Here is a 12788-nt window from a genome sequence, read left to right as displayed (position 1 = left end):
CTCCAGCGCTTCCTGATCGCAAATGCGTGTCTGCAGCTGCAGCTCTTGCTGCTCGGCGGCATTCAGCTGGTCCTGCTTGTGACGCAAAAGATGCTCCAACTCCTGCTGACGCTGCGTCCATTCCACATCCCTGTCGTGCAACTGGTGTTGCAGCTCTTCGTAACTGCGCTGCATCTGCTGCAGCACGGCATTTGTCTCGGCAAGCGTTGTCGGTGACTTCTCCTGACAGCTCAACTTGTCCATCTGCTTGGACATGCACTGTACACCATTGGCGAGTCCCATCCGTTGGCATTGCTGCTGTTCGTCACTATCATCAGAAACCTTCTCCGCTGCCATCAATGCTGTCTGCTGTCTGCTATCTCCACCACCAGCAACGATCCAACCAAGGCGGGTCTTCTGAAGGATAGGCAATCCATCTCCAAGGTCAATCTGTCCGTCACATAACAAGCCGTAGAATAGGCTTGCACCGCGCGCGATTTTCGACAGTAGTCGCTTGCTCGTTCATCGAGTTTTCCATTGTTAGCAGTTAACCGCACTTTGCTAACTGGCAATTGCTCACTTTGTATGCCAAATTTACTGTGCAGCGCAGCAAGAAAAACGCGTCAAACCGCGAAGGTCGGTTAACACCAACGAAAGTGCTTCAGCTTCTGGTTCTGGTTCGCCTTCTTCTCTTTCTTCACTATTATATGTTGAACACATATATGGACGTAACCACTCCATCTTATTCGCCCAAATCCACGGCTTACCAGCGTGCCGTGAACTGGGCTTCAAAGATTTTCCGAACCTGTCCCTCAAATTCTTCCATTTTTTTTAATTTCATTTCCTAAAAATATAAAAACTAATTAATTTTCATTTCACAGATTCCTTGCAACTGGAGACAGTTTTAGTACAATTGGACACAGCCATAAAATATATGTATGAACTGTTTCATTGTACAAAAACTGAACTTGATTTGATAAAACAATATAATTACCACTTTCTTCCAGCTCCAATCTAATTTCGTCCCATATCTCGTTCCTTTTACTATTGTTTTAATACTCGGGGTGCTCCGAATCATACAATATTTTAATTTGTTCTACTATTGTTCTACTAGTTGTAAAATATTAAGTTGTAGCTAAGAACTTTAAGCATCTCGTTAAACCAGAGTGAATAAATCGCAGCGGCAGCGGCGCGAATAAACCGCGGCGAACTTATTCGCAAAAATGTCTGCGTCAGATAAAGATGTGCTTTTTTTAACGTTGTTATTAGAAGAAAAAGAAAAATGCGTGAGTATTAAATTCTTTATTTTTTATGATTGTTTATTGTAACATAATATTATAATTATTATTATTATTATTTTTATTATTATTATTATTATTATTATTATTATTATTGAGAGACTAATTCTGCGACGTTTTTTCGAGATCCGCCAATTCCTCCTCCATTAACAGTTTGGCGATTTTAAATTTGATTATCGCCTGTCTCCTAGGGCCAAATTTTCGCACTGCTTCCGCATGCGCCAAAAACAACATGTCCAACTCGTCTGAGCCCCGATATTGAGTCAGGGATGTGACGGAGGACGTCGCCCTTGGGATAAACCCATCGGCGCTAACCTCCTCATCCGACAGCGAAACTGCAGGTTCGCATTCTCTTGGTTCACTTCCATTTGACTGAGACATATATGGGCGAAACCGCTCCATTGCGTCAGCCGAAATCCACGGTTTTCCAGCGGTCTTCACATATTTTGCAAATGTGTCCCTCATATTTCTCCATTTTTTTAAATTTCATTTCCTAAAAATATAAAAACTAATTAATTTTCATTTCACAGATTCCTTGCAAATGGAGACAGTTTTAGTACAATTGGACACAGCCATAAAATATATGTATGAACTGTTTCATTGTACAAAAACTGAACTTGATTTGATAAAACAATATAATTACCACTTTCTCCCAGCTCCAATCCAATTTGGTCCCATATCTGGTTCCTTTTTATATTGTTTTTGAAGTCGGGGTGCGCCGAATCATACAATATTTTGTTTTTTTCTAAAAGCTCGATTAGTCGCTCCTTATTAATTTTTCTCCTCCAATTGTTTTTGTACGCATTCAGTATGCAGCTTCACTTTTTCCCTTGTTTACATTTTCGTCCCATATCTCGTTCCTTTTACTATTGTTTTTATACTTTTTTATTTTGTTCTACTAACTCGATAAGTCGCTCCATGTTTACTTTTCTCCAATTGTTTTTGTACGCATTCAGTATGCAGCTTCACTTTTTCCCTTGTTTACATTTTTTTGTTTTTATTATTTTTTTTATTCAAATATCTTATATTTAGAGTATGACACTGAATTAAATTAATTTTATTTTTACAATGAAAATGTAAGGTTTTAATTAAACTATATAAATATAAGTAAAAATGGAATTTAAAATAAAAAGTTAGCAGCTTTTACTTGAACACCATACTTCCTTAATTGGAGATAATTCTCAATTCTATCATTAACAGTGATAAGCCTCTATTTTGGCTTCAATTAAAAGAATAAGGGTAAATTTACCTAAGATTAGGTCGAAACTAATTGCAATCAATCGCTTCATATTCATCTATAAGGAAGATTGAAAAATCAATACTTTTTGAATGCAAATCAAATGTTATAATTAACTACAACCCTAATTAATTTGATCAATTTAATATACCTTGATTTCATTCATGATAAAGTCCTACTAATAAAATTAAAATAAAAATAATTGAAGTTAAGCTTCAAATGAAAATGTTAGAAAATTTAAAAATTAAAATTATTGGAAGAATTAGGGCAATTTCTACATCGAAAATTAAAAAAATAATTGTAATTAAAAAATCGAAGAGAAAAATGTAGTCGAGAAGAATATTTTGGATCGAATACACATTTAAAAGATAGATAAAATTGAAGCTAAAGTTATCACAACTATTGAAATGAATATAATAATTGATGCAATGAAAATAATTGAAAAATCAGTGTTTAAAAAACTGCAGTCGAAGTAGCAGAAGTCGCAATATTTTTGCTTTTCACTGCTTCGACTGCGAGCGACTTCTTAAAATGAACAGTTGCTTCTGCTTCTGCTTCTGAACAAATCAGAAGTCGCAGTCGAAGCAAAAGCAGAAAACGATCGCCGACGAAAAGCGAATAAGCAGCAGCAGCAGACGCCGTGTAAAAAATTTTGATTTTGCTTTGCTGCTGCTTTTGCGAGGCAACGCAAGTCGAAGCAGCAGCGACTGCTCGACTTCTGCAAGTCGAAGCAGCAGCGACTGCTCGACTTCTGCAAGTCGCCAGCAGCAGCAGTCGCTGTTTGAAAATTTTTGATTTTTCTTTGCTGCTGCTTTCGATTCTGCAAGTCGCTATATGTATGTCGCAGTCGCGACTACTGTCGAAACTACTGTCGCGTCTGAATTTTTCTGCTTATACTGTTTGATTCTTGTGCATCAAGAGATTTAATTATCTCTCACACCACAGCAAATAAATCGCAGCGGTAGCGGCGGGAATATATAATTACATTGCGTCTTATAAACGTATGCACTAGAGGTCTGCATGAATGCAGTCAAAGCAGCATTTGGTACTCTTACTCAAAGTTCTGAGTCAGAACTTCTGACTGACTGAGTGAGACATTGTGTAAAACGGATTTGGCAAATGTGGTGAAGGCATGAGTAGAAAATTTACCGTATCCGAACGGCGAAGCAATGCAAGAATGAGTACCGAGTACCGAGTACTCGGTTAGTTGTGCGCCGCATTGGCGATGTCAAATTTGTTGCGTGTTTGTTTTCATACCCGCTACCCATAGGGTAGAAGAGTATTATAATTTTGTGCCGACAGGAAATGTATGTAACGGATAGAAGGAGGCATCTCCGACCCTATAAAGTATATATATTTTTGATCAGCGTCAACAGCCGAGACGATCTAGCCATGTCCGTCTGTCCGTTCGTCCGTATGAACACCTAGATTTCAGAGACTATAGTAGATAGAGCTATAATTCTCAGATCGTTTGTTTCAAATTTTTGCCAGGCCCCCTCTCGCCCTCGAAAATCAAAAAATCGAATAACAAGCGTAATTTAAAAGCTAGAGCTGGTGTATACAATAATAACTATAGTATTTGTGAGTCCTGAAAATTTGATTGCGATCAGATAAAAATTGTGGAAGGTATTAAAGAAATACTTTTGTATTTTTGTACAATCTGGTACATTGTGCCGTCTATGGTATATTTTGAATATTGTACTATATCGATATCTCATATATACCATTTGGTATATTTTTAGTGTTTTTGTGGTATTTTCGGTATATTTTAAAAATAATACCGCAATATTTTGCTTTTATTCAAAATGGGTAGCGGGTATCTCACAGTCGAGGACACTCGACTTTCTAATTTGTTTATGTTATTGGCATGATCAGCTTAAATGAATGCAATTAGAGGTGGGCACGGGCCGGCTTTTTTTCGTGGCCCGCGGGCTTACACAGGCCCTATAATTAAGATTCGTGCGGGCTTCGTGCGGGCCCGGGCCTTAGAAAAAAGGCCCGGCCCGTAAAAACCCGAAATAGGCCCGTCAAAGCCCGAAGTAGGCCTGAAAACAATTTTGATTTGATCGAATTAGAACCGCCATTTATCGAATTTTAATTGCTTATCGATGCTACTATCGATTTGCTTATACATCATTTTACTTGTTGGCACACCACTAAATAAAAATTGGCGGCCTATTGTGAAATTACCAAATCTGTGGGCCATGGATTAAATCAAAAACGCACTAGGCTAAAAAGCAAAAATGTAGAAAAAACCTTATTTTAAAATGAAAATATGAATTAATTTGTTTTTCATTAAATACATAACAATATTCAATATAAATACATTAATAAATATATATATATATATATAAATTACATGTCTTTTCGTGCCGGGCCGGGCCGGGCCTTAGTGAAAAAGTTTCGTGTTCGGCCGGGCCGGGCCTCTCAAAAAAGAGTTTGTTTTCGTGCGGGCTTAAATACAGGCCCGCGCCCACCTCTAAATGCAATATTTCGTTCTCCAATTACAAATTTGTATAGCATAATTCCAGGTTTGTTTACATAAATTAAAAACGTAAATAGTAAATTTTACTTATTCGTCTGTTGCAATTCTCAAGTGGTTCTAGTATGTTGTTGATAAGGACTCATCCGTCAGCCGATAGAGGGATAGAGGAAATTTGTATTGCTTCTTCCTCTTATAGAAATACAATATGTTTCGGGTAGGCATTTAAATCATCTGAGCTGAAATTTATATTTGAAGTGTTGTCATCAAATGTAAATTGTGATGGAATGCTATTGGTGGAGTAACTGGGTGAATTTTTCTCAAGAATCGCCATTTCTGCCTCCATAATCAGTTTTGCTATTTTGAATTTGATTTGTCCGCCTGTCTCCTCAGACTAAATTTTTTTTTTATTTATTATTATTATTATTATATATTATATTATTATATTATTATGTACATATATATTATTGATGCAGAAACTTCGAAATATTGGGTGAATTTTCATCGAGCATCGCCATTTCCTCCTCCATTATCAATTTGGCGATTTTCAATTTAATTATCGCCTGTAGGGGGGATGTTTCGTCGTTGAGATTAAAAAACACTTTCACTTTTTATGATTATGGTAACTTGAACTTGTATTTTATTTTTTTTCACTTGAAAATATACATGTGCTTGTGCGCGTAGAAGTTTGAACATAAGTAAGAAGGCGGAATGAAAAAAGCACTAAAAAGGGCAGGGTGACCATCTTCAGAGGAAACCAAGAACAGTGTGTCTGTGCGTATGACACGGTCACACGCACAGTATACTAGCTTTGTCACTATCGATAACTCTCGATCGCGACCACACTGTCAGCTGGCCTGAGTGGTCACACCTGCAGTCATCTGGCATCAACATCCTCCCCCCCTTGCAATGAGTTGCAAAACGGTATCATTGTCCAAATGGACCGGACAGAATCCAACCCAAGGTGGAATTCTGGGCCATTGGCAAACCGTTGGTGCTCGGCAGGAGGCCAGGTAGGATGATGTGAGGATACACATCAGTGCCGAGCACCAGGGACACCGTCGATGGCTGGAACCAGCGTTCGTCGGCGAGCGTGATGCTGCGGAATTGCTCCAAGTTCTCGCCATCGACGGGTCGGAGGGGGGTGCGGCTGCAGAGTTGCGAGTCCACCTGCAGCAGCACCTTTCGACGGAACTCGGATGTCCGTGAGCGGATGATCGCCGTGCAGACGCCTTCCGTACCAACGCGGGTGACGGATAGCCGGTAGGCCGTTGCCAAAGATGCGCTGATACGACTGGTCGCCGCGCACGGGTCGATCAGCGCTCGCATCTCGAACGTCTTGCATCCGGTGTCGATCAGGATGTTGGCCGTCGGAAGTATGCTCACAGCCTTGTCCTGCAGCAAGGATGCGAGCGACGTTGGAAAGGCCTCCTCGGACGTCGGTGAGGCCGGTCGATGGGGTAACGGCGAGCGGGAGCGTGACCGTGGCGAGCGTGGCCGTGGCGAGCGTGGCCGTGGCGAGCGCGGCCTTGGCGTGCGCGGCCTTGGCGAGCGCGGCCTTGGCGAGCGTGGCCTTGTTGGGGTTCGGGACCTGGTGGAGACCGGTTGGTCATCGCCTCGTCGCTGACGGTTGGGGAGAGCGCTGCGTGCCTCCTTGAAATGCAGCAGTGTGTGGTGGTCCCCGACACACCCTGCACCTTCCCGCGCTGCGGCAGTATTGCTTGGAGTGTTGGTGGGCCAGACAGTTAGGGCAGTACTGGTTGATGAGTACTGCTCTCAACCGTTTCTCCGCTGTCAGCCTCAGGAATCGCTGACACCTCCGGAGTGGGTGGATCCCACGGCACACGCGACACCGGAACGAGTTGGTGCCAGCGGGGCGGTCCCGGTGGGTTGATGTATGTGATGGCATACTACATGGAATGAAACAAGAAAAAAAAACAAACGATTATTGTAATAGCCTCTTTGCAATGTCAATGACACACGGAACAGGATAGCATAGGACAACACAGGACGACGAATAGGAGTACGGAATAGGATGTTATTCGTCCTTCAGTCCTTCTGACGTGGAGGGTCAGTCTTGCTGTCCATCGGGAGTAGAATAAGTTTGGCAACGGGTCTTCGGATGGTACCCCGCGCCGTGAGCACATCTACCACTCGAACCTTGGCGTCGGTGCCTGGACACGTCGTCAGCACCCGTCCTAGGCGCCATTCGTTAGAGGGGAGGTTGTCTTCCTTTATGACGACCATGTCACCGATCCGAAGGTTCCGGGTAGGGGATTGCCATTTCGTCCGTTTGTGCAGCTCCTTCAGGTACTCATCTTTCCAACGGAAACAAAATTGTTGGTGAAGAGCCTTCAGTCGCTGCCATCGATTGAGGATGGAGGTGGCCGGTTGGTTAATTGGTGGTTCCAACACCGAAAGAAGAGGGCCACCTATGAGGAAATGGCCAGGAGTGAGCGCTAGTAAGTCCGCAGGATCCTCGGACATAGGGGAAATCGGCCTCGAGTTCAGGCAGGCTTCGATCTTAGCGAGAAGAGTGGACAACTCTTCGAACGTATATTTCGAGGTGGAGGTCGCCTTGTAAAAGAGTGCCTTAAAACTCTTTACGCCGGCTTCCCATAAACCACCCATATGCGGGGCGCCCGGCGGGTTGAAGTGCCAGGATAGGCTCTTGTGGGCATGTTGTGCGATGATGCACTCCCTCGTCGCTTCCAAGAAGTCGTTGGAGATCACCTTGTCAGCTCCAACGAAGGTTTTCCCGTTGTCCGAATACATTTGGTGTGGACACCCGCGCCGTGCGATGAAACGGGAGAATGCGGCCAGGAATTTCTCCGTCGTGAGATCCGATGTTGCCTCCAAGTGGATCGCCTTCGTGCTGAAGCACACGAAGACGCAGACGTACCCTTTGGTGATGAGGCAGGCTCGGCCAGTGTAATTCTTTATTTCGAATGGGCCGACGAAGTCGACTCCAGTGTGCGTGAAAGGTCTCGAGTAGGACGCCCTTTCCTTGGGCAAGTCCCCCATCATTTGGGTCTGCAATCTCTTCTTGTAGATGACGCAGACCTTGCAGGAGTTGATGGTGGATTTAACGAGGACCTTCAATTTGGGAATCCAGAACCTGGAACGGATCAGCCGCATAACGACTTGGTTACCCCCATGTAAGGATATACGATGGGTGAAACGAACCAGTAGTCGTGCAAAGGACGAGGAATACGATAGGATGATTGGATGACTCTCATCGTAACGCAGCGAGTGGGACGCCCTCAGACGCCCACAGGCCCGTAGAATCCCCTTGCCATCGAGGAAAGGGTTCAAGTTTCGGATTGAACTTGAGGAAGGAACCTGCTGCTTGGACTGCAGACATTGGTATTCTTGTGGAAAAGTGTGACGTTGAGCCATGACGATTAGCCGCTCTTGGATCCGTGACAGCTCATCCGCCTGGACCACGGTAGAGCTTGGAACTGCCAACTTCCGACTCCTATCGATGAATCGGAGAACATAGGCAGACGTGCGCAGTGCCCTGCCAAACTCAGAGAACCTGCTCAGGAAGTCGGGAGTCGGAGGCGACTTAGCGACGTTGCATTTAATCCGCTGCTCCAGCAGAGTCTCCGGAATGGGACTTGGAGAAGATGGCCATTGATCCGACGGGAGATGAAGCCACTCTGGTCCATGCCACCACAACGGATTACGAACCAATTCTTGTGGCAGGACACCACGGCTTGCCAGATCTGCCGGATTGTGCTCGGATCGCACATGCGACCAGTTCTTGGCGTCGCTGGCTTGGACAATCTTGGCCACTCGATTGGCCACAAAGGTTGTCCATCGGCAGGGTGGCTTGTTCAACCAGGCGAGAACAATTGTTGAGTCGGTCCAAAAGAAAGTCTGGAAACTTTCTGCTGGCAGGTTCAGGAGGAGGGCAGCAGATAACTCAGCCAACAGGACTGCGCCACAAAGTAGAGATGGGCGCGTGTCTAAAATTTTCAACACGACACAACACGAACACGAAAAATTTTTTTTTTTGTGTAACACGAACACGCACGGTCGATTTTGGTCCAACACGAACACGCACGAAACACGCACGAACAACACGAAATTTTTTTTTTCATATTTATTTCAATTTTGTATCATATTACATTACAATGTAATGATTATTTTGAGTCAGTGAGCTTTTATTAACAATAACCTTTGTTGGAGCCCGGATAAATAAAAAGACGCGCTAAATTTCTTATTAAAAGTAATGGTACTTTATTCACTTTTTATTACATTAAAGGTAAATGCGCATGGCGAAAGTTAACATAAAAAACATTAAAATTAATTCATATTTTTGTATAAAAATACCAGTTTATCCAAATTGCTGCTGAGCAATCTTGTTCTGCGCTCGCACAGAAGCATGCCAGACGTTGAGAACACTCTTTCGCTCGTAGCTGAGCTGATTGGTATATTTAAAATTTGCTTTGCCAGTTTTGAAGACACTTAAGGTTATTAGCGTTTCTCCAAAACTCTAAAACATTGTTTTCATTTTCTTTGCCGCATTTGTAATAGTTATCTATTTCAATGTCGACAGCGCTGCGCACTAATTTAACCTTTTAGCATTGGTTTCATCTCTAAATTCAAAAATCCTGGGCTTCATTAGCCGATGTGCTTTTCTCAGGACTGGTATTTTCAATTGAATATTCAGATAATATGCCTTTGATCGTAGCAAAAGTGTCATTTCTTTCCGTTTCTGTTAAAAAATTAAGCTGCCTAAACGGCGGGTTTAAAAAAAGACCGACGTAATGCAGGTTGGTTGGCTTAAGACGCTTATCAAGTTGTAAGAGAGTATTAGTTTTAAGTTGAGATATAACAAATGAATCTAACATTTTTTGATTACAGTGTGATTTTAATTTGTTGTACCAAAGAACATAAATATGTATGGTGGGTTCTTTTTCGGAACTAAATTTTTCAGAACATTCTTTAAAAGGTTTTAAGAATTCTAGAACTTGATTTATAATTTCAAAGTCAATATCAGCAATTCGATTCGATTGATTTTTTTCACTTAAAAGATATTTTATTTCATCCTTAACGTCAAATATACTTTGAAGCATAATATACACCGAGTTCCATCTAGTTTGTACATCTTGTTTTAGTGACTTGCTTAATTTATTGTTCAACTCTGAATGCTTGAAATATTTAACCAATTTCTTCGACGCATCAATAAGCTGCCTAATTTCATAAATTGGATCCTTTTCGAGGACATCGGTCATTAAAAGATTCAAATTGTGGCATGCGCACGATAGTCTCTTAAAATTATTAAAAGCCGAAACAACATTTGCTCCGTTGTCGGTGACAATTACAGAGTTTATCAACTTATTATCGATGTTAAATTGTTTTAAAATGTCGGTTACATGCAATAAAATATTAGCTCCGGTTTTTCTCTGCCTCGAATTCTTTAACACCCAATATTTTAACATTTAACTTAAATTCAGCACATATATAATGAGCGCTTAAGCTTACAAAACTCCGCTGCGTGTACGAGTCGGTCCACATATCCGTTGTGAAGGCTAATTGTTGTTCTATAAGCGCTGTGCTTAGCTCCTTATGTATACGCTCGTATTCCTTTATCATGACGGAGTAAGTAAGAGTTTTTCTCGATACGGATACATCCTTATATTTTTGAACGCCATATGCAGCTCCTAGATTTATAAGGGCTTGAGCATACTCCTGGAATCCTTCGCCTAAACAAAATAAAAAGTAATTACATATATATACATATTAATTAATATTTAATCCACAGGTGCCCAAGCTCAGTAGCTCTTTTCCACAATACACACAAATAAAAAACATTGATCCGATGATACAAAAACAGCGAGTTATGAGCTTGGGTACCACTAATTTAACACTCATATTCACACAAATAAACTCGGCACTGTACATATGAATGTGTGTAAATGTATATGTGTACATATATTGCATATATTTTAACTCACCTTCGGTGACGCTGAGAGGCTGTAAATCCTTAGCCACGAAAGCCAACTGTTTGATGGCCAGGTTATTTATGACATTTTGCGGAACTTTTATGCACAAAAGACGGCAAAGTAGGTTGGCGTGCGTCCGCTTGAACGGCACATTTGTGACGATTTAATACGCCGGTTCCGGTCTTCGGCGTGTATGCGAATACAACTTTGCACTTTTTGCAGCACACAAAGTTTAGGATCTCACCACAGCATTCAATTAAATTAAACGTCTGCCAAATAAGACTTTTGGCTTTCGAATTGTTAATTAATTTGTATTTTTCGTCCCCTTTGGCAATCGCTTCTTGAATTTGAATGCGCCTCTCCATTTTTATCTTTCTAGCATCCAGCTCAAAGAAACAATGTGATCGTATGTGGTCTACAGTGTGGCCAATTCTTGCTGAGGAAATATACTAAAAAATAGTGCAGTCGAGCAATATTGCCAATAAGGCAAAAAAAATCAAATTTTTTGCTTCGTGTTGTCGTGTTGTTTCGTGTTGTCGTGTTGGAGTGCGCAGCACGAGCACGCACGAACACGCGAAATTTGATTGCGTGCAACACGAACACGCGTGTTGAGTCGTGTCACGATGTGACACGAGAATTAACACGACACGCGCCCAACTCTACACCACAGCGAATATATCGCAGCGGCAACGGCGCGAATATGCGTGTTTGTTTTTATACCCGCTACCCATAGGGTAGAAGGGTATTATAGCTTTGTGCCGACAGGAAATGTGTGTAACAGCTAGAAGGAGGCATCTCCGAACCTATAAGGTATGTATATTTTTGATCAGCGTCAACAGCCGAGACGATCTAGCCATGTCCGTCTGTCCGTCTGTGTGTCTTGCCGTCCGTCCGTATGAAACACTGGATCTCAGAGACTATAAGAGATAGAGCTATAATTCGACAGCATTTGCACGCAGATCAAGTTTGTTTCAAATTTTTGCCACGCCCACTTCCACCCCCGCAAATCAAAAAAATCGAATAACAAGCGTAATTTTAAAGCTAGAGTTACGAATTTTGGTATATGTATATATAATTGCTATAGTAAATTGTGGAAGTTATTAAAGAAATACTTTTGTATGGGCAAAAACGCCAACTTACTAGGGCTCTTAGTTGCTTTGGCAGACAATCTGGTATATTGTGCCGTCTATGGTATATTTTGAATGGTGTACTTAGTACACTGTACACGATATACCAAAAATACCATTTGGCATATTTTTTTAGTATTTTCGGCATATTTTAAAAATAATACCGCAATATTTTACCTTTATTAAAAATGGGTAGCGGGTATCTCACAGTCGAGGACACTCGACTTTCTAACTTGTTTATGTTATTGGCATGATCAGCTTAAATGAATGCAATATTTCGTTCTCCAATTACAAATTTGCATAGCATAATTCCAGGTTTGTTTACATAAATTAAAAACGTAAATAGTAAATTTTACTTATTCGTCTGTTGCAATTCTCAAGTGGTTCTAGTATGTTGTTGATAAGGACTCATCCGTCAGCCGGCAGAGGGCTGGGGGAAATTTGTATTGTTTCTTCCTCTTATAGAAATACAATATGTTTCGGATAGGCATTTAAATCATCTGAGCTGAAATTTATGTTTGAAGTGTTGTTATCAAATGTAAATTGTGATGGAATGCTATTGGTGGAGTAACTGGGTGAATTTTTCTCAAGAATCGCCATTTCTGCCTCCATAATCAGTTTTGCTATTTTGAATTTGATTTGTCCGCCTGTCTCCTCAGACTAAATTTTTTTTTTTATTTATTATTATTATTATTATATATTATATTATTA

The 12788-nt window shown here is 41.4% G+C and overlaps 1 protein-coding gene across 1 annotated transcript; it reads right to left on the bottom strand.

Moving 5' to 3' along the window:
• Window positions 1-7045: 7045 nt before the first annotated feature.
• Window positions 7046-9102, bottom strand: LOC133839961 (uncharacterized). Its single transcript, XM_062271616.1, has 2 exons — window positions 9081-9102; window positions 7046-8937 (listed from the first exon to the last, which is right to left on the bottom strand). The coding sequence occupies exons 1-2, from the start codon at window positions 9100-9102 to the stop codon at window positions 7046-7048; spliced, it is 1914 nt and encodes a 637-aa protein (XP_062127600.1).
• Window positions 9103-12788: the final 3686 nt, after the last annotated feature.

This window comes from Drosophila sulfurigaster, chromosome 3 (genome assembly GCF_023558435.1).
Source record: "Drosophila sulfurigaster albostrigata strain 15112-1811.04 chromosome 3, ASM2355843v2, whole genome shotgun sequence".
NCBI lineage: Eukaryota > Metazoa > Arthropoda > Insecta > Diptera > Drosophilidae > Drosophila > Drosophila sulfurigaster.
This window is presented reverse-complemented; position numbering and strand designations above follow the sequence as displayed.